At 41.5% G+C, this 22993-nt stretch overlaps 1 protein-coding gene across 6 annotated transcripts in view; it reads left to right on the top strand.

Annotated features, from left to right (window-relative positions):
• The window catches only part of TRRAP (transformation/transcription domain associated protein), a 265491-nt gene that overhangs the window by 185699 nt on the left and 56799 nt on the right, over positions 1 to 22993 (top strand). For 5 of the 6 annotated variants that reach the window (XM_068244615.1, XM_068244613.1, XM_068244614.1 and 2 more), the window contains 5 exons: positions 2295 to 2490; positions 3830 to 4095; positions 9225 to 9325; positions 14650 to 14851; positions 17127 to 17291. In XM_068244615.1, the coding sequence (XP_068100716.1) occupies positions 2295 to 2490; positions 3830 to 4095; positions 9225 to 9325; positions 14650 to 14851; positions 17127 to 17291 (930 nt within the window). The remainder of the gene's footprint in view (positions 1 to 2294; positions 2491 to 3829; positions 4096 to 9224; positions 9326 to 14649; positions 14852 to 17126; positions 17292 to 22993) is intronic. The other variant, XM_068244612.1, reaches the window with a different exon arrangement.

The raw sequence follows: 22993 nt of genomic DNA, 5'->3' as shown, positions 1-22993 counted from the left end.
TAAAAAGCAATCTGCTGCTTAGGATCAGTAGAACTGTAGCTTCATCCCTGTTTGCTTTACGGCGGCACAAGTAAGTGCCGCTGTAAAGCTGCAATTTGTGGCTAAGAGTGTTGATTTGGGGGCCCAGTGGTGCCCGATAAATTCACAGGTGCTGGGGTATGCAAATTGCGGCATTGCATATTTGCATGCTTTTTGGCTTGCGGCAAAGTATGTAAAATTGGGCTCCTGGAAGCACCGCCGCAAAACCACTAGCTCCACGCCTGCTATGTTATACACACATTTGCATATCAAAGTGTTCAGTGTAATTTGCTGAAATATTTCTGGTGTGCAAGCCCACTGTCTTAGCTGTGGCACAATACGCACACGCACACTCACTCACTTCAGTATGTATCGGTGCATTCCTCTGATCCAGTGTTACAATGTTGCTCCAGTTTGTGCATTGCAATGGACTTTCATTTCAAAAAGTCTCCAGTTTAACAGAGGCTTCTAGAGTAGCTTGGTGATTGTACATAATGACGTTACAATTAATTGCTAGTGACTTAGTAGCTCATGTGACATGAACCTTATCGGATCCTCTAGTTGTCACTCTACCAAAATGATCTGGTCAGATGCTAAACCCTATTCTGTTACTCTCCTTCAGAAATACCTGCATTGTATGTGTAGGCGATCTGTTTCAGCTCTGTATTCATTACAATGTGCTGTATAAGCCAGTCTTCACCCCTCCAAAAACTGGTATGCTCACAGCTCACATCTCAACATGAGGATTAAAGACATTGAATGACAAAAGTACAAAGTGAACTGTGAATTTGAAGCTGCAGTAATTACTTTTTTTAAAAAATATCAGATAGCGTGTGATTAAATACCTGCAAGAAAATTAAATTTACATGATAAATGGTGGCAGAAAGGAGGTTAAGGTATTGTGCGAGCTGATACAGCGATAATTGTGAAAAATATTACTTTGCTTAATTTATTTTGTTTCAGGAGATTTGACTTTGTAAATGTGAGCAGAGTCCTCGGGCATTTATCTTATTTAGTTGATTAGCAGCAAATACAACTGTTATCTTTTTGCTGTCTCGGACGCTCAGAGCGGTAAGGCGGCTTATTTAATGCTTATGCTAATGGCACATCTCCCCAAATAGTCTCACCTTCCCTCCAGATTCGGAATCCTCCTTTGGTTTTTTTGGAAGGTACACTCTTTCTTTGAGGGTATATTGAGCTACGTGAAGAAAGATTTGAAGAGGGAGCTCTTGTTGCCGTTACTAGTCATTCTCTCTTTGTGATCCAAAAAATTTAGACTGTGCTTGTGCTAAAACGTATTACTCTCAGGACGTAGATCCAATAACGACACAACCAGAGCAGCTCCTTGAAACCTGTGGACAAAGCATTTATCTAATAAAAACAGAAAAGAGCGCTCTATAGTGCATTAAACATTTTAATGGAACTGCAGATAAAAGAATCTCACAAGACTGTAATAAAAGAATGTAGCACCAACGTGCAGTCTCCAGGACCTCGTTAGATGGACACACCATTGGCTCGTATCCTCCACTGTGGCCAGCAGTGTGGACTTTGGTGTCAGCTGATTGGGAGAGCGATGGTGGAAATAGGCAGGACCATTCACGTCACTTTGTGATCCCCTGAGTTGAGTAGAAGGAACATCATTTGGTTGCTGTGGGCAGTAGGAACAGTTGTACCTGTGAAAGGTGCCCGCGCTGTTAGTATTGTTAACTGGAAGGCATTTAAAAATTAAATAGCTTTCATTTCTGGCTCTAATTACATTTGCACCCATTTCCGACTCTTATGGCTCTTATGTTGCGTTTTAATGTGTTTTTAACTTTCCATAGCAGTGCATTGTAACAAAGCTTTTGGCATCTGCAAAAACGTATCGGAATGCAACGCATTAAAACACATTACGTGTAAAAGGGCCCTAAGTAGAACTGTGGGGTAAAAATAAGATAACTAGTCATGACTGGGGAAGCATATTCAAGCATATATAAGTGGTTTCCGACGGGTAAAAAGATCAATCAGGGAACGCTCGGGTTGTGTGCTGAAGGCTCCCCCAATCCATCGTCCATTGAGTATGGCCTTTAGAGATATGCAGGCCTGCTAATATATACTGTATTACAACTCTTACACGATCAGCATGAACTTGGTATCTGTTTAGTTGTTCCGACTTCACTGAAGCAGCAAATTGTTTTACTGTTTAGGATAAGAAAAATATGCATATATTTACTACTGTAAAATGTCTCTTGCACTGGAAAATGTGGTCATTTTTAAAACGTTAATCTGACTTTCAGGCTGCACAGCAGATCATTGAGCTTCAAGAGGCGGCTCAGATTAATGCAGGCTTGCAACCTACCAATCTAGGGAGGAATAACAGTCTCCATGACATGAAAACCGTAGTTAAAACCTGGCGGAACAGACTGCCGATTGTGTCTGATGACTTGTCTCACTGGAGCAGTATCTTCATGTGGAGACAGCATCATTATCAAGGTGGGTATAGAACGAGTGGTGAGGCATGTTTTGTTTTGGTAATGTTTGTATTATATTATGTGTGATCTGGCTTTCTTTTCAAGTTGGAATTTATCCCAGTCAATAGCAGATACCCACTTTCCCATGAGAAAGCTTTACCCTTTCTCTAATAGTTCATCAGGGACATTTGTGTGGCTGATATAGAGGAGAAATGGACAATGAGAAACTGTCTGACTCGTAGTTACGGGTCCCACAACTACCAACGTAGGAGTGACATCAATCACAAGGAAGGCAAACAAACCATTAATTTATTGAAATTTAGGCAAACCTCTCCAACTGTGGGATATAGCCCTGACTGTTTCCTGTCTGGGAACCTCATTGCATTGTGGGAGATTACTGCTGATGCCAACATAACCAGTTATAGATTGATAGTGTGTGAGTGTATGTGTATAGATAGATGGTTGTATCCATCCCAATTTTGATTGGTCAATCACTAACCAATTTTACCACCTCCCATGTAGTAAGCAAGCCAATAGGTTTGGAATGCAATGAATAGATTGTGCAGGTAACCTTTCAACCTACATGGAAGTGGTGAAGTCGGCCAATCAAAATTGGATGTGTGTACCAGGTTTGTGTTGTGCCACACCAGCTCATGGAGTAATGTTCCTGCAATTAACCAGGATCTTTTTTTTTTCCCCTCTGTGTTCTCCCCAGCCTCTTTTAGCCAGGTGCTCCACCCAGCTAATTTTGGTGAGCACCCGGTTGTCATCAGCTCACCTCCTTATCCTCCTCCTATGCAGTAAGCAAAGGTCTGTAGGCCCTGCAATTCTCCCATCATACCCCACCCAGCAACTTTTTTATGCCACCCGGCTGGGAAAAAAAAATTCTGGGGAGAACACCTCTACTTATAAAATGAATCTATCAGGCCAGCAAGTGATGCTGCTAAAATGACGCATTCATTTGTAAGATTTATTTTGAACAAATAATAAAAAAAAATTAAATAAATTATTCTCTTTAAGGGACATAAAGAGCTTGAGATTTTGTGCTGCATAGACTTATTTCACCATTGTAAATTGACTTGGCAGAAGTGCTCTCTGAAATGTCAGATGGATCCCGAGTCATCCATATTCAGAGAAATTCTACATTTGTTGATAGTATATTTGCAAACTCGATAACATGTGACATAATGATTGCGAGAACTGGATATCGTTTTCTGTGTACAGCCACATTGCAAATTATTGAGATGTTATAACTTGCTTGTGTTTTGTAAAGCTATTGTAGAATTGTTCCTCAGTCACTTTTTAAACCTGCTGCTCTGTGATAAATGGATTTGTTGTAGTAACTCACTGTCATTTGACAGCTATAGTGAATGCATATGACAACAGTACTCAGCATGACCCGAGCTCCAACAACGCAATGCTTGGTGTGCACGCCTCTGCCTCCGCCATTATCCAGTATGGGAAGATTGCCAGGAAGCAGGGATTGGTGAACGTAGCACTGGACATCCTGAGCCGCATTCACACCATCCCCACCGTGCCCATTGTAGACTGCTTCCAGAAGATCCGACAGCAGGTCAAATGCTATCTTCAGCTGGCTGGAGTGATGGGGAAGAATGAATGTATGCAGGTAAGCCTTGGAGCACATGGGTTTCTCTGTTTATTCAAAGGGGCAATGTGCAGGGCAGAATGGCATGCCAAACTTTTGTTGTAGCTTTTGCTCATACAATCAACATTTTCATAATGTACTGTGCAAATCACTCTTTTATTCAAGCTCCTCCCAAATTGACAAGGAATGGCTACACTTCTCTGTGTACAATGGCAAGCTCAAGTTCTCTGCACTCATCAGTCGACAGTTGGAAAGCAAAATCCTTCAGTCACCTAGAGACTTCCCAGTGGGCCCTTTACAAATATATCCATTCGGCTTTGCCAAACAACATGTATACCAAGTAGAAAGGAGGTGGAGAGGGCCATAGACACGCAAGATCACTGTCGCCTGGTGGGGATCAGTTCCTGAAGTCTTGGGACACATTACAGGCCTGAGGCTGACAGACATGTCACTAACCTGCAGGCTAGCAACATGTACTGTTGCTATGCAAAAGGGGGTGGGGGGGTTGATGGTGGCACAGAAGTGATGTCACACAGGAGGTGGGTAAACAGGGAGGCCGGTGCTCTCGGTTGAAGCAATCCAAAAGGATAGTCGAAAGGGGTCACGGGCTGCCATACACACTCGGGGTTCTTGGAAGAGGCGGTCGTTATTGGCAGGGGAGTTTCTTCTGGCGTGAGTATGGGGCTTACAGGACAACTGAAGTGAGAGGGATATGGAGGCTACCAGATTTCCTTTTATGCAATACCAGCTGCCCGGCTACCCTGCTAATCCTCTACCTCTAATACTTTTATCCATGGACCCCGAACAAGCATGCAGCAGATAAGGTCTTACTTGACATTGTCAGATTGGACTATATTAGCTGCATGCTTGCTTCTGGTGGTGTTTAGACATTACTGCAGCCAAATAGATAAGCAGGGCTGCTAGGCAACTGGTATAGTTTAAAAGGAAATATATATGGTGGCCTCTATATACCTCTTACTTCAGTTGCCCTTTAATACTTAAGGGAAATATGTTGTCAGTCTGCCATGACAAATGCAGGCGGTTTCTGTTCTGTCAAACTGAGTCGATGCAGAGGGTGGTGAGGAAACTGTACAGATATCAGACTCTCACCTGATCTGATCACAATCACTCAGCACTGCGTAATATGTTGGCGCTTTATAAATACAATAATAAATAGTAAAAATTATCATTTTAGGCTAGGTATACACTTAGCAGAAATGCTAGCGTTGCGGAAAATGCAGCATTTTTGCCTGTAATGGAAGTCAACGGGCCACATCAAAAAACGCATATGAAAACCGCACATGCGGTTTCAAACATGTATTTTTAAAAATGCTGGTTTTGTTGCATAATTTTAAAAAATGCATCAAAAACGCACATAATGAAAGTCAATGGTAACGCAATGTAATGCATTTTTATGTTTTTTGTTTTTTTTTTTATTGTTTTCTGATGTATTTCTGCTTCCCGTTATCTTCTTAAGGATTTGCATAAAACGCAATAGAAAAACTCATACAAAATACATATGCGGTTTGTATATATGTAAACCGCAAACGTGTAAAAATGCTTGCAAAACGCTAGAAAACCGCATATGCTGAAAAAACGCAAACGCACTAAAAATGCGCACACAAATACACATGAAAGAAATCGTGACCTTTAACGCACAGCCATGTGTGCACCCAGCCTCACATGGAAATTAAAATACCCAGTGACAGTGTACTTTTGCTGGTTTATATCGGTAATTTCAGATTTTATTTTTTTGCATTCTAAATATATTTTTCCTCAAGTCCTTTAATGGCATGGATTGACATCTGAAGTGAGAGGGATATGGAGGCTGACGTTTTTATTTCCTTTTAAGCAATACCAGTTACCTGGCTTTCCTGCTGATGCTCCATTCATGTTTAAATTGGTATAACCCTAGCTGAGTTTTCTGGCTGACCAGGAGACGCTGTATCAGATGCTGTCACATTTCTCATCACTAAACCACTTATCAGATATATGAGGCCATCAAATGACTTCCCAACAGGAAGATTTTGAACAGAGAAGTCTTTGGGCAAGGCACCCTTATGATCCTGGTCACCTGTGGAGAGTGCCCAAGCGGCTGCTGCCCTGATGCACTTTAAGTCCACCGGAAGAAAAGCCCGATATAAAAGTTCTGTGTTTTGTCTTGCTGTATTATAAGATGTCACAAGTCGGAATGGTCAGTAGCTGCAAATCAAAATTGATGCAACATTATGCAGTAAGAAAATTGACCAATTGAATCTTGCCGAGGTTGAGTTTGTTGGGTCTGTTTTTAACCTGCATAAATGTTAAACCAAAGGGCTTACAGATTTTGAATACCATGAACAGATTCTGTAGATAAACTGGAGGTGGTAAAATTGGCCAATCAAAATTAGATGTATGTACCAGGCTTCCAACAATGCCCTAAACTCCACTTTGGCAAATATATAAACATTTATATGTGCTGTTTATCTATAGATGTTATCGTTAACCTCTGTCATATGCCTTGCAGTTTATATAGACGACCCTACGTGACAAAAAGCCATTATTTTTCTTCAGGACCACTTTTGCATGCATGTAAAATGGATAAACCGCAGCTTGACAGTCCAATGTAGAACTATAAATGTATTTACGAGATAAAATGATGTTAAGTGCCAGCAAAATGAAAATGTGATCCTTTCCAGAAGATAAAACAGAATAACACAGCAGAGAGCCTTTGATATCCTGCCATTAGAAGATTAGTTTAAGTGGATAAACAGCTCACAAGTTTGTTGGTTCCTGTGCTAGACAGTAGCTGGTCCGAGGTCAGAGGATGGGGCAAGCAGAGTCAGTAGGGAGCGCTACGAAGGAAGAAGTTATTTTACCAAAGCCTGCTGTATTAATTTGACAAGCCTAGTTTAAGGATCCATTAGCTGCAGTGTTTTCTCTGCAGGACTCTGTCCTATCTTGTGGGAAAATTCCCTTGGAGATTTGTAAGAACGTTTTGTTAGATAAATTTGGATTAAAATGTTTCCAAACTCTTTATTCTTGAAAGGTCTGTTAAAATTAGATTATTTTATGGGGGTGGTGGCTGTATTCGGAGAAGGTAGGCAATGCCTCATAGTAAATGCACCATGCAGAGGGGATTGCACTTTGCTGCCATTGTTTGATGGGGGGGTTCCTTGTCACCCTGCTGATCAGTTATTACTCAACTCGCCTTTCTTAATGTGTATAAGGACATGTGAATGACTCACCTCTCTCAATATGTATAAGGACATGTGAATGACTCACCTCTCTCAATATGTATAAGGACGTGGACAGTATATGAGCTTTTCATGCTGTACATTTTGGTCAACCACAACTTTTACTTAGAACACATAATGCCCCTTCCAAAGGGCATAATCTCAGTGGCCTTGGTTGTCATTTAAGAGAAAGCATTCAAACTGATCCATACTCTTATCCAACTACCGCTGTTCATTATTTTGTAACCATATAGTCCTGAAAAGAGAGCTGTGCCTCTAGCTTCCATTATATATAGTGGTTCATTGCAACTGGTCATTTAGAGAACACTTTCAGCTGTTCTTATAAGTATCCTAGATTTGGGGAGTAAGGTTCTGCTGCCTAGGGGTGATGAAGAGATATGTTAGAGATAGGGGTGGTCAATGAGATGCAAATAATGGATTCGAGTTGATGCAGTATTATGCAAATTTTGTATGCTAATTTATGCAGCTTGAAAATGAATCCATCAAATCCTGCTGAGGTAAAATGTGATTGATCCATTCTCAAGCTACATCAACTCAAAATGATTTGCATGGCATTGATCTTAGGGGTAGGTTGTGATTGGTATGTTGGTTAGGTTGGGTGGGTTATGGATTATGGGGTGAAGATGGTTATTGCTAGGATGTGAGATAGCTTTGGGTTTTTAAAGGGAACCTAAACTGAGAAGGATATGGATTTTTCCCTTTAAAATGATACCAGTTGCCGGACTATCCTGCTGATCCTGTCTCTAAGTCTTTGGAAAATGAAAGATCACAGACCAATTTTACCCCCTTCCATGTAGTATGAGAGCCATACCTTCCCAGTCTATTCTATGGAGCTGAACTCTCCATCAGATAGAAATCTTTGCAAGATGCTGCACACATTCAACAGATCAGTATCTGCAAAAGATCAGTTCCTGCAAAAAATCAGTTTCTGCAAAGTGCATTCTAAAGGGGCCCATACACCTAACGATTTTCCTGCCGATATACAGCAGATTCGATCACTGTGATCGAATCTGCTGTGATATCGTTGCGCAAACACTGACAGAACGATCTATTTCCATCCGAAATCAATCCTTCCCGTTAATTCCAATCTATCCGTCCGTGCGGAAGATTTTGCTTGATCGCCGGCGGGTTGGGAGTGCGTCGATAGTTCAAATGCTCGACGACCGACGCAATACAGCAGCAATACATTACCTGCTCCGGCCGGTGCCAGTCCCCCCGGTCTCCCCTGTCTTCTTCTCCGCTTGGCTCTAAATCTGATATTCATAGTCTATGATATCTGCAGATCCTCATACACACCTTGTTTAACAGACATTCATCTGCATATCTACCAATCATCTGCAGATCTAAAAATCCATCCGGGTGGATCTGATCTGCAGATGAATGTCTGTTAAACTAGGTGTGTATGAGGATCTGCAGATATCATAGACTATGAATGCATTTTGCAGGAACAGATCTTTTGCAGATACTGATCTTTTGAATGTGTACAGCATCTTTGTGTGCAGCATCTCGCAAAGATTTTTATCTGATGGGGAGTTCAGCTCAATAGAATAGAATGTGTAGGTATGGCTCTCATACTACATGGAAGGGGGTAAAATTGGTCTGTGATCTTGCCTTTTCCAAAGACTTATCTTAAGTGTGTATGTAGGAATGGTCAATGAGTTGCAAATTGTTAAGCCAACTACATTAGCATAAATATTTGCATCAACTTGACCATCTCTACAGTTTTTGCACAGCTCTGGGATTAGACCTCAGAAGTATCCATACTGCAGTCCTATACTCTGAGATTCCTATTGCAGAACAATACTTTGCTGTGCATTGACAGAAATACTTTCTGTCTTTAGAAATTGGTGTATCAGATGTGCCAGGCATTGTTTTTTATACATTTTTTTTTTCTTTTTCACTTTCGTCATTCAGGGATTGGAGGTGATTGAATCAACCAACTTGAAATACTTCACAAAGGAGATGACAGCAGAATTCTACGCTTTGAAGGGAATGTTTCTGGCGCAGATTAACAAGTATGTATACAACAGGTTGCTCATTAAAGGAAATCTGTACATCTGAGGTATAAATGTGAATGTGATCTGCAGAACATCTTTCATACATACTTGTAAGAGATCAGCGGTATTAAACTGCAAAAATCTAGATTTTAAAAACCACTGTAAATGTTTACTTAAAGCGAACCTCCAGACTAAAAATTTACTCCGCAGCACTGAAAAGTCTTGGTGTTTCTTTAACAGTTTCACAGCATCAGAACTTTGTTTTTCTTACAAAAGCCTCATATTGAGCTGCTTAGGAGCTAAGATCCGCCCCATCAAAGAAATCTGCCTGGGCATTTTTCCCCTGATGCTGTGCAAAGCATGAAGGGATTTCTGATTATTATGTTCTCGTTGCCTAGCAGCTGGAAGGGGTAATCAGGACACAGGACAGTTGGAACTGTCTCATGCTCCCTGTCACCTCCTTTCAACCAAAAAGATGGCTACCCACATGAAATCACAAACATTTGCCTGTTCTTTTAAAATGGAGTGGGTAAGAGATTATATTACCTATCTATTTTAATTAACGTAACTTAATGACAATATGTTTAGGCTGAAGTTCCTCTTTAACGTCTATCTACATGATAACTTATGTTGATGGTTCCTGTGGTTGTAACAACTCCAAGCTCATCTAAATAACAAAAGTAGACCAGGAGCCCAATGGTGCAGAATCGTGTAAGATTCTGAAAAGCAAATTGCTAAGGATGTATATACTCACAAAGGTGGGTTGCAAGTTCTTGCAACCACCCTCACAGATGGGAAATTAACCGTCCCCCTCGGTTTTTCAGGTCTGTAACAGAAACTGGTCAGTCGCACTCCGAATGTTCTTTTAGACAAACTAAAAAAAAAAAACCTATTACGTCCTAAAGAGGTATGATTGTATGACAAGGCACTAAAAGGGGTGGTGGCACCCAATGCATAAAAGATAGTCCAATAAAGATGTTAATCTAATAAACAGAGATGCAATCAGGCCTTTCTTAAAGAATTCTACCAGTCTATTGAAAAAAGGCCTTTTTATTTGAGCACATAAAATTGACTTGTTTTTTGCACAATTTGAGCACAAAAAATTGACAATGCGTTTTGCGGATGCTTGCCCAATTTATCAGTTCAGTGAAAAAACAGGTGCCTTGACTGCTATGGCTGTATAGCAAGCATGAACGCCTCTGAGGTAAAGTTTGGCTCTTGTGCCAAATCTGGCACACAAAGCCATTAAATCTGGACTTCAAGTGGTTTCTCCTTTTTGCATTATGATTGGCCCATTATAGACTAGCAGTGAAGCTATATTGGAGGTGAAGCCCTAGATCACCAGAAACACTTTTGGGGAGGGAGGGGGGGCCATTGGAAAACCAGGTAACTCTGTATATAGGGGGGAGGGAGTGCATTAAATACCAGAGAACTGATGGGGGTGGTGGCATTAGACACCAGGGAACTTTATAAAGGAGAGAGGTGACCACTAGACATTGAGGGTGGCCCATGACTTTGTCCCAGTGTTCAGTTTCAGCCCGCATTGTATCTGAGTTTGACACCTCTGCTGTAAGAGGATACACATGACTTGTTTTGAGTGGCGAACATCTAGTTCTGTGCTTGGCTTTAGATTTTAAACCTTGCCACCTTGCTACCTCCCGCACTGCCTCCTTTCTTTGAGTTAAATTCTGCTTGTAGTGAGTTCCTCTATAGGGTAGATATTCTTATGAAGGGCTTTACACAACAATGCTGTAAAGGTCAGCCATGACCGCACATTTTTCTCTGCCTTCTAGTTTGTGAACAAGGTGATAGCACAAGTATGAAGAAAGTCATCAGAGATGTCAGTGTGATAGATCACTCAGGCAAGGAGAAAGAAAAGGAAGGCTTTGTGACAAATCTGGTTAGAAAGAGGAAAGTGTTGATAAAGTGAGTCATTTATCAGCCTGCTCCCTCAGTAATAGCACTGCTGAACTACCCGCTCCATGAGAGAGCAAGGTGTTCTTTTTTTTTTTCTTTTTTTTTTCTCTTCATACCTACTTTAATTTCCCCCTCTCTAAAGCAAGGAAAGAAATTGGTTCTGCTATATTAGGGCTAATTAGCTTTTTAATAGACTTGCTGTCAGTTGAAGTTATTAGCTTATGCATCATGCTTTCTTAAGTACTGGTAGCAGCTCAGCGAGAGTGGGGTGCCTTTTTCTTCTTCATAATATTCCATTAAAGTGGAAGCCTTGAAATAGACAATAGATGCTAATGGCAATGTCAGTGATGTTTTTATGTGCTGCGGTACTGGTACATGAGTGACATGACACCTAAGGTGCCCATACACACGTGGATTTCACTATTCAAATCTGCTTGGAATGGTCTCCATCAAAATGTCCAAGGCACTGCAGTTTGATCGATTCTTGGTGAACTTCTTGATTGAACAGACAATGTAGATGGGTGATGGGTCTGGGCAAGAGCTGTTCGATTGATTTTCAGTAGATCCCCTGCTGGATTCTATTAAAGGAATCTGCTGGAATTCAATTGTTTTTTTTTTTTTGGGCGGGGGGTAGTAATCTTTCTCTCTGAATTGATTCCAATCAGAGGAATCGATAGTTCTGCAACATATGGTGGCAATCTATAGGTGTTTGATCACAATCTGGTGCTGGTCATTTAACTGGGTACTGCCATGTAAGTAATCGTCAGCACGCTACTATTACTGCCTTTGTATTCAGTGCAGTACGGTGTTTTTAGAAAATTGAATGTCTAAGCTAGTGGTTCTCAAAACTGTTTGGGGTGAGGGCGCCTTGATGGCTTTGAAATATTTTCATGGCACCCCTCAGCAAAAACTACTGAAATGCAGTTATGACTTTTATTAGATTCTTTCCCCAGTACCTAGTGATACTTATTAGGCATACCCCCCTCCAAGTAGCCAGTGACCCCATCAGTCAGCATCTCCCCCATCCAAGTGGTCACTGACCCACCCACTGTATATCAATGTGCAGTTGCATTACCTGATGGCAATGCACAAAAGATGAGGATGAATGCTGAGGCACACCTGGGCGGTGCTTGAGGTGCACCAGGGTGCCACGGCACCCAGTTTGATAGTGTCTGGCAGCCTATAGAACGTTTTCCTATGAGCAGTTGGTGAGTGCATCCGAGATTTGGTTTTTTTTTTTTTTTTTGTTTTTTTTTTTCTTTTAAATTGCAAACCAGGTTATTAGTTCTGTCTGAACAATAATTGTATACTTTCCGGCTGACCCCAGATATACTTTGTCTTTAAATATGGCACTATTGTTCTTGAAGCTAAAATGCAAACAGCTTCTCTGCACATATCCTATTTAAATAGCTGAGCCAGTCAGCTGCCCAGAAATGTGTTTTTTTTTTAAATCATTATTATATTCATATTCCCCTTAAATCCCCCTAAAAATAAGATGCAGTCATGCAGAAGTTTCAAAACTCTAAATTACAAATTGTATTCCTGTCGAATAACCAATTTAGCAAACCTTCATGAAGTTCTTACCTCAGCCACTAGCTTTGTACTGCTTGTTGCATTATAAAGTTGTGGAATCTCTCACATGCTGCCTCTCCTTACCTGACCTCCAAATTAGTTTTATAATTTAATAGTTTAATAATTTAAACCACTTATGAATTTAACATGTAAACTGACAAAAAGTATATTTAAATTGACTAATAGAGAGAGATCTTTATTTCTTTGCAATCATCTTTCTAACAACTGCTGAGAGAAGATATAAGCTGGACTGTTTAGAGCAGGGGTGTCAAACTCAAATACAAAGTGGGCCGAAATTGTACACTGGGACCTAGTCGTGGGCCAGTTTCAATGTTTACTGGCCACCTTCCTTCCTCATACAGTTCCCAGGTGTCTACTGACCCCCCCCCCCCCCCCAACTCTGATGCAGTTCCCTGGTGTCTAGTGGCTCTCCTCCTTCACCTATTCTGTTCCTTGCTGTCTAGTGGTCCTCCCTCGCCTCCCCCTACCTCCCCATATGGCTTCTCTGATGTTCTAGGGCATCGCCTCCAATATAGCTTTCCTGGAAGTCTAGAGTGGGCCAGATATAATGTAAAGTGGGAAAACGACTTGAGGGCCAAATTTAATGGCTCTAAAGGCCAGATTTAGCCCGAGTCTGACACAAATGGTTTAGAGTCTTACTTGACCAATAGACTTGTGCTGCAAGAAATTGGTAAGGAAACTACTGTGCAAGTCTGGATGAAAAGCTTACCTATGTAATGACTGAACAGATGTGCTGCAATGTAATTTATTACTTCTACATAGAAATAAGTTTTCCACACCGCTAACGAGCTTTTCTGGTGTCAGTGCTACTCCTTTCACATGTAGATGAAAGGAAGTTTGAGGACTCCAGTTGTTCCTTTAAAGCTAATGAAATCATAAAAAAATAATAAAATCAACCAGATACTTGGGAGGGAAGGCTCTGGGTGCTATAGAGCCTTTCTGCACCTGTCGGTCACCCCAGTTAACCAATAGCTCCCCCGTGTGAGTTCTCAGCTGCTGGAGGCTTCAGAAGTCTTTGGGAGCGAGAGTGCTCCCAAAGATGGATGGGTCCATACTGCACAAGCGTGAGTGAGCATGCTCACGCGTGGGCACTATGGAGTGACCCGTCTTTGAGAGCACCCAGGCTCCCAAAGACTTACAAAGCCTCCTTTGTAAGCAGAGACAGCAGTATTTGACCAATCAGTCAATGAGCCAGCACTGGAACGCGGGGACCGAGAGAGGAGCTGGAAGGCTATACAGGACCCAGAGCCTTCCCTCTCCTTAGGTAAGTATGTGTTTTTTTTGTTTGTTTGTTTTTTGTTTACTTTTGGATTCCCATTCACTTAACAGTTTGCAAAAAAAAAAAAAAATCAACCCGCAAATAATAAATAGATACTCGTCTGCATACAAGCCTTCATATTAGAGCTGATATTAATGCTTTTTGAATTGTTTTATTACTGTAAAATAAACTCGTACATCCCCTGCGTATTTGTTTACCTTACTCTTCTTGTAATAATTCTTAATTTATTGAACAAATATGCAAATACATATTTGTGGAAATAATTAGTGGGGATTCGTAAATGAGTTAGTAATGGTCCAATTAATCAGTTATAAATGCAGGCAGACCATGGCGAGCAGTAAGACATTTCTGAGTGCTTTTGGCCCCATGATATAGCCAGCAGCCAATTAGTAATGCCGCATTGTAATGATGTTTAAATGAGCCTGTGCACCTCCGACTAGCTTGTGTGGGGTTTGTTTTAATAATATGATCTGGTGGGTTTTGTCATTTATTTTGATTCTAATTGTGTCTGTTTGCTTATGACTGTAATGGGGATAAATGTTTTTCTCCTAAGGTCTGAAGATGCCAATAAGGCCTTCTCAGCAGCCGTACAGATGCACGATGTACTAGTCAAGGCCTGGGCCATGTGGGGTGACTACTTGGAAAACATTTTCGTTAAGGAACGCCAGCTTCACCTCGGAGTGTCAGCCATCACATGCTACCTCCATGCGTGCCGCCACCAGAATGAGAGCAAGTCCAGGAAATATCTGGCAAAGGTAAGCCTTTCACAGTTTAAAGGCCAGCTAAACCCAAAAAGGAACGAGTCTTATAGTGAAAGCATTCTGGTGGATTTGTGTAAATTTTAAAGGATACCCAAGGAAGGGGGGGGGGGTGGAGTTTGCAGATTAGATGTTGGACTTAAAGAGAATCTGTATTGTTAAAATCGCACAAAAGTAAACATACCAGTGCGTTAGGGGACATCTCCTATTACCCTCTGTCACAATTTCGCCGCTCCTCGCCACATTAAAAGTGGTTGAAAACAGTTTTAAAAGGTTTGTTTATAAACAAACAAAATGGCCACCAAAACAGGAAGTAGGTTGATGTACAGTATGTCCACACATAGAAAATACATTCATACACAAGCAGGCTGTATACACCCTTCCTTTTGAATCTCAAGAGATCATTTGTGTGTTTCTTTCCCCCTGCAGCTATCTTCCACTGAAGTGTCAGGCTGTTTCTTCCTGCAGAGTGCAGACAGCTCTGCCTGTATGTAATTCCTCAGTATGTGAAAGCCCAGCCAGCTCAGAGGAGGATTTATCCAGCTTGTAAAAGATAAGGGAGAAGAGAGAAGCTGCTCTAATCTAAATAATACACAGGCAGTGTGCAGAGAGTGGCCTGGAGGGGGGAGATGCATCACAGAACCACAACACTGAAAAACTTGGCAGCCTTCCAGACACAGGCTGACAAGTCTGACAAGAGAGAGATAAGTTGATTTATTACAGAGATGGTGATAGTAAAACGTGCTGCAGTAAGCCAGAACACATTAGAATAGCTTTTGGAACTTGTAGGATGATAAAAAACAGGATGCAATTTTTGTTACGGAGTCTCTTTAAAGAGCGTCTGAAGCCTACAAAATTACCTCTTTTTTTTGACAGTCCTCTTCAGCATTAATGGCATAGCTGGGACGCCGCTATCACGCCCCTCAGCAAAACGAGGCCTCAATCACCCCGAAATTCCCGCGGCAAATTGCAGGGCTCTTTCCTGTTAGAGGCAAAGCTGTGATCAGTAGCTCTGCCTCTCCTCGCATCAATCCCCCGCTGATCGCCACCTCTCCCATCTCACTGATGGGTGCAGGGGAGAGGCAGCAATCCGCGGAGATCGACGCGAATGGAGGCAGAGCTACAGTGCTAAGCTCTGCCTACCCGGGCAGCAAAATCCACGACTTTGAAAGTCTTGTATCTTTGCCCCTGTATTTGAGGGGGATTAGGCCTCATTTTGCCATGGGATAGTGGTGTTTCAGCTATGCCATTAATACTGAAGAGGACCGCCTAAAAAAGAGATAATTTTGCAGTCTCTTTAAGTTTAACTGGATTTGCTGCAGATGTATGACTTCACTTCTGCTGATGTAGCATGTATGGAGTGCTTGGGAATACGCACGGTATGCTTATCACCAGAGAACATAGTGCAGAGTTTTCAAGTTATTTTTAGCAAGATAAACACAATTTATTAGTTATGAATATTTAATGTTTACCGCTTACAACCAGGCAGTGGATCCCTGACCAATTCTGCAGCTGGCTATTTGCTGAATTTAGTCTGGTTACCCAGAGGAGACTACATATACAGATGCTCTGACTCAAGTCTGTCTGGATTAGCCACATGCTTGTTTCAGGTGTGTGATTCAGACACTACTGATAACAAAAGACCAAGGATGCCAAGCAACTGGTATTGGTTAGAAGAAATATGGTGAATGCCATAATCCCTTTAGGCTCGAATTTTCTTTTAAACCTTTATATTTAACATTGAAAACCAAAATCCAGTTTTAGTTTATTGTAAATGTCATCATGCTATATAGTAGCTGGACAATTACCGTCCACACAGTTTTATAACCTTATAGTGTTACAGGCAGCTATGTAGCTCTCTAAATATAGCCTAGTCACAATTTTGTTGGTTTCTGAATTTGGGAGGGCTTCTGATATGCAAATAAGCCAGCAGATAATTTGTTTGTCTGTTCTGCATTAAGGTCAGGTTAGTTGTGACTTTGTCTGAAGGAAAGTTTGTGGTGCCAAAGCTTTTAATATTTTCCTAATGACTACCTGCTCAGCTTTGCTGCACAGAGGCAGGAAAATGGCATGACTTTATGAGCTCATCTACCTGCAGATGACTTTGGAGACACAAAAGACAATTTACGTTTTTTTCTGGGTTTTAAACTACTTATACTGCAATTAAATGTTGTTGTTTCAGCACTGGCTGATGTTTCAGCACGTTTGGTTGAACTGTTCTTCAGTTGTTGTTCACAGAAATCGTATAGATTAACATGTGATTTGTTTCCAGGTACTTTGGCTGTTGAGCTTTGACGATGACAAGAACACCCTGGCAGATGCAGTAGACAAATACTGCATTGGCGTTCCTCCTATCCAGTGGCTAGCATGGATCCCACAACTTCTCACTTGCCTGGTTGGCTCTGAAGGCAAACTCCTGCTGAACCTCATCAGCCAGGTATGCAGCACTCCTTTTATGCAGATGGAAAATGGATACATTCACCCTCGTTTTTAGTTAAAAATAAAATGAAGGACGATCTTTCAGGATCAATATTTGCAAAGGGGGACCAATAGAAGGTTTGACTTATCATGTTCACCACTTAAGTACCAGCAGTCTCTGGCCCCTTAAGGACCAGAGACTTTCTGGTGCAAAAATGAGGCTCAGCGATGTCACACCGTGTGGACGCGCCACTCTCCCATTACTGAAGCCCACTCGCCCTGCTGTCACTATGACGGCAGAACTCTGTGAGCCGGTCAGGAGCCGAATTGCAAATAGTTCCAGCTAGCATGCAAAGTGTATGCAGCTGGGAATTGGACTGATCAAATATACCTGCGAATAAAGGTAGCCAGGTCTCCACCTGGATTTGCGATTTAAGTGTAATTTATTTCATGGTATCATAGCCAAAAATAGAATAACGTTTCGACACGCAAGCCTTTGTCAAATGCTACACACGCCTTTGGAATAGCTCCATTATAATCATCATCGCAAGTGAGTTTGCACCCTTTGGTGATCGGAGTGCTGCTGATTGACTCCCTGGTTTTGGAATTGTTTTGTGTGGTTTGAGCGGCGGACCTCTTTCTACTTCCGATCAAATATACCTCCTGCCGACTTTGACAGAGTTTCGCTCTGCATACAAGTCCAAATTATTTGCGTCTCTTTGGCCATTTCTAGATTGACCAGCACTGGATGGATGTTGCTGGAGTATAGAATTCACAATTGTCATAAAAATCTTGCACATTACAGCTGTCCTACAACATTGTTTAGCATTACGTTCAGACAGATCATTAAAGACTCTGTAACAAAAATGTCATCCTTTTTTCTACTATCCTACAAGTTCCTAAACCTATTCTAATGTGCTCTGGCTTGCTGCAGCACTTTTTACTATCATCGTCTCTGTAATAAATCAACTTATTTTTCCCCTGTATGATTTGTCGCCCTGTGTCTGTAAGGCTGCCAACTCTTCAGTGTTGTTGATCTGTTATGCACGACCTCCCCCCCCCCCCCCCCCTCCAGGCCCCCTCTATGCACACTCCTGTGTGTGTTGTTTAGATTAGGCAGCCTCTCTACTCTCTCAGTGAGAGAAGAGCTTTACAAGCTGGATAAATCGTCCTCTGTTATGCTGTGAAAGGAGCTGGCTGTCACATGCTGAGGAATTAGATACCGCAGAGCTGTCTGCAGGAAGAAACATTCAGCCTTTCACTCTTCAGTGGATGATAGCTGCAGGGGGAAGAAGGTAAACACACAAATGATCTCTTGAGATTCAAAAGGAAGGCTGAATACAGCCTGCTTGTGTATGGATGCATTTTCTATGTGTGGACATACTGTACATCAACCTACTTCCGGTTTTTGTGGCCATTTTGTTTATAAACAAACTTTTTAAAACTGTTTTTGACTACTTTTAATGCAGCGGGGAGCAGCAAAATTGTGACAGAGGGGAATCGGGGATGTCCCCTAACGCACTGGTATGTTTACTTTTGTGCGATTTTAACAATACAGATTCTCTTTAAACGAACGAGCGCTATTACTTTGTACTATTGCAATTACCGCTTGTTCATCCACTACTTGTCTTCCCCCTATGCTTTGTAGAACTAAACACTACTTGAGCAGCATGTGTGTACAGCACTCATTCTAACAGTTACAGTAGCCAACACTATTGTTTAGGGTGACAGGAAATCAGCGCTTACATGAAGCCTAACTGGCAGGTCAGCAGCTATGTACAGTGAAGCAGTGACTGTTGATCTATGCAGGTAGAAATGGGAATTCCTCTTGCTGTCGGCAGCCCTGCTGACACATATGGAGCTGTCAGATTATGAGCAGTGGCATTACTGAACATTATTCTGACAGAATGTGCATTACCGGGTGTGGTGTTCTGCCGCTATTACATGAATGATTATAGGTGAAGCACAATCTGAGCATTTTTCACTACAGTGATTCTTTAGCACTCAGTATTACCAGTTGGACGTTTTCGTGCCCCATGCCTTGCTGTGTGGTGATTTCAGAGAAGAAAGTCTTTACAGAAACCAGTCACTGTGGGGTATTTACTAATTGAGCTCCAAAGTCATTTGCCTGGTCTTTTCTGAAAACGACATCCTGTGGTAGCCATACATGATTGCGTATGATTGTCCCCTTGAAGGGTTTTGAGCATTTAGACGGATTATGCGACCGAGTAAGATCAGAACATGATTATTGGATTAACGTTCAGTGAGACGTATTGAGATGTTTAATTCATCTGTCATCTAGGGCACAGTATGGAGATCTGCCTTACAAAACATGTACAAAGTGCAGCAATCCGTAGCAACCAGTAAGCAGTCGTGCCAATGAAGCTGTACCTGATTGCTAGGAACACCGCTGACTGAATTTAGATCTCCTTGCTCTGATTTAATAAATAAGCCATTTTGTAATACTTTGATTTTTTTTATAAACATTTAAAGCAAATCTGAAACGAAAATAAACTTATGATATAATGAATTGTATGTGTAGTACAGCTAAAAAATAGAACATTAGTAGCAAAGAAAAGAGTCTCATATTGTTTTCCAGTACAGGAAGAGTTAAAAAAAAACTTCAGTTATCATCTATGCAAAAGAGCTTCTCTGAGCTATTTGACCAACTTGGTCTAACTCCGTCCTGTTTTCTGAAGAACTTAGAGCAGATTTGAACTCTGAACATCCTCTATGCTCTAAAAGATACGCAGCAGCCTAATAACCTTTAAAGGCTACGTTCAAGGTCCCTGAAAATCAAAAATCCACTTACAAGGGGCCTCCTCCAGCCCCTGGCAGCCGTCCTGTGCCCTTGCCGCAGCTCCGGTGGCTCCCTGTGTACTCGGCTGCAGATGCCGACCTCGGCAGGTCGGCTTCCGAGTTGGCTTCTTCTGTGCTCCAGCGTGCGGCTTACGTGGTCGCGCTGACCTCCTCCACACTGTACTGTGGTAGGGACCTCGGACGTATCCTTTAAAGAATAACATTTCTTTGTTACGGCTGATACAAATCCTGAAATAAATCTGCACTGTTTCTACTTCCTGCTTTCACAGAAGCAGACATATTGTTAACATCCTGCTTTCAAGTGACCTCTGCCGTGGCAGTCAGGTGACACGGGGGAGAGACCAAATTGCAACTTGTGATTGGACACAAATGAGGGGGAATTGAACAGGCTAAGAGAGTGTAAATACATACAGGGGGCAATTCTCTGTTTTCATTCTGTCATGTGTAACAGTTCAGGTCCACTTTAAATAGCAAGGAAAGAGTGAGAGACCGCTTGAGATAAGGTTTTACTGCAGGAAAGTTCAAAGGGTCACTATTTCTGCTTTATTTTATAGTTTAAAAGTGTGTTTTCTAAACGGCAAGTATGACATAATGATGCAATGTTATTTAAAAACTATATAACTGAAAATAAAAATGACTCTCTTCTTTGCTACTAATGTTCTATTCCTTATCCATACTACACATGAAAATTATTTTTTTTCACTTCAAGTTTGCTTTAAAGAGAATCTGTACTCTAAAATTCTTACAATAAAAAGCATACCATTCTCTTCATTATGTTCTCCTGGGCCCCTCTGCTGTTTCTGCCACTCCCTGCTGCAATCCTGGCTTGTAATTGCCAGTTTTAGGCCTCTTGCTCACTGCATGCATTTCCGATTCTGCTTTTTAATAGTTTTTTACATCCGATTCAGATTTTTAATCTTTACTACATGCTGCGTTTTTTGATCCGTTTTTCTGTTGAATGTATTCAGGGAAAATCTGAATCGGAAAACTGATCTGCAGTGTGCAGGGAGCCTAAGGCAGTGTTTACAAACAAGACATGGCTTCTAACCAGAGTATGATAGGCTGAGAACAGCTCACTGTGTGACTCATGCAGAGCTTGGAGAGGGTGTGTAAAGCTTCTGCCAATGACAAGTAGTGCTGCACATTCCACACATTCCAGCCTGAGCCGGACAGAGCCGACAGAGGAAAGAAGATAAGATTTATTACAGAGACAGTGCAACTGGAAAAGGCTGCAGTAAGACAGACCACAATAGAACAGGCATAGGAACTTATAGGATAGAAGAAATAAGGCTCAACATTTTGTTAGTCTCTTTAAAGCTGGTAATGAATATACAGTATTTAAATGTAAAGTAGTTTTATTTTCTGGAGTGAAAATAATGTGATGTAAAGGTGGTGACCGTACATGCTTTCCTGTCATTTGAGAATTGTCAACATGCCTGATCTGCTGCTGATCGAGAGCCATTTTATGCAGTACTGATCTCAAATTGATCCCTTTCTGGATCAGAAGCAGATTGGACATGGTGGAAATTATCAAATGATGAGAAATTTCCAGTCGATAACATTGTGTGTTCCAGCTCTAAGGTGCCCACTTGCTGTGGAATTGCCGTAGCAATGAGAGAAATGCGATTAGATTGGCAGAAAAGAAACCTCGATGAAATAAACTGTGAACAATTGTAATGGTCATCGTTCTTCACTGAAAATTATACTGTTAGTGAGCACGTTTTAGATTTCCACCCAATGTGGCAAACAGATCAAACCCTCTCTAAATAACGTCTTATCCAAAAGGAATCAAATCCCTTCCCCCCAAACACCCCTAATTCACTGCACATACATTTTCAGTAGATGTCACTATGAAATCTATTAAAAATCTCAAACTACAGCCATGCATTGTTTAGTACAGTGCAAGACTATGGGCCGACAATTGTCCAGAATTTTCCATTTGGGCCAATTATAATTTCGACAAATGTTCTATGCAAATCAACCTAAATTACGATTGATGCAACTCACAGTTCTTCAGATATGTATGGCCCTTTCTAAAGGGATCCAGAGATGTGATGGGTTATGGAGGCTTCACATATTTATTTTCTTTGTAAACCATACAGGTTGCCTGGCTGTCCTGTCTCTCTAATATTTTTTCCCATAGACCGTGAACAAGCATGCAGAGCTGGTGATCTGACTAAAGTCTGACTGGAATAGCCACATGCTTATGCCAGGTGTGTGATACAGACACTACTGATACGTGAAAGTTCCGCAGGACTGCCAGGCAACTGGTATTGTTTAAAAGGAAATAAATATGGCTATTGCCTCATGCCTCTCACTTCAGGTCTGCTTTAAGCTTGACTGCTGTTTGAATGTGTTGTCATTTATTGTGCAACGTATGAACCTGACATCCTTCCAGCCAATGTGGTATAATCTCATCTCTATAGATCACATATCCACAGGCACTGGTCATGTGTCAGTGCTGCAGAAATGCTGATGAGTAGGAGGGTTCAGGGTATCTAATAATCTGATTTTGAAAGCCTACAGTTAATAGATTTAAATAGTGGTTCATACCTTATTATTGAGCTTGTGCCCTGGCTAATTTCATAAAGCAAATGGAAACTAGCAGCAATTGCCTCATGTTATTGTTCTGTGCATTGAGCACGTTGCTGGAGACTGGGGAATCATCTTATGAAAATCCGTTACTGCATTTGTGTTAATTTGTCTGCGTAATGATTAATGCACACGTATAGCATAAAATACATTAAAGCCCACTTTCTGCATGGACGAGCAAGACACCATGGAGTGCATGTCATCTGCTGGCCCTCAAACCCACCATCCGAACTAACAGAAGGACCCACACAGTGGCCAGCACTGGAAATGTCATAGCATTACCACTCCCAGCCATATGATGCTAACCAA

Source organism: Hyperolius riggenbachi, chromosome 7 (assembly GCF_040937935.1).
Source record: "Hyperolius riggenbachi isolate aHypRig1 chromosome 7, aHypRig1.pri, whole genome shotgun sequence".
Classification (NCBI taxonomy): domain Eukaryota; kingdom Metazoa; phylum Chordata; class Amphibia; order Anura; family Hyperoliidae; genus Hyperolius; species Hyperolius riggenbachi.
Note: the sequence above shows the minus strand (reverse complement) of the source record. Positions and strands in the feature narration are given on the sequence as shown.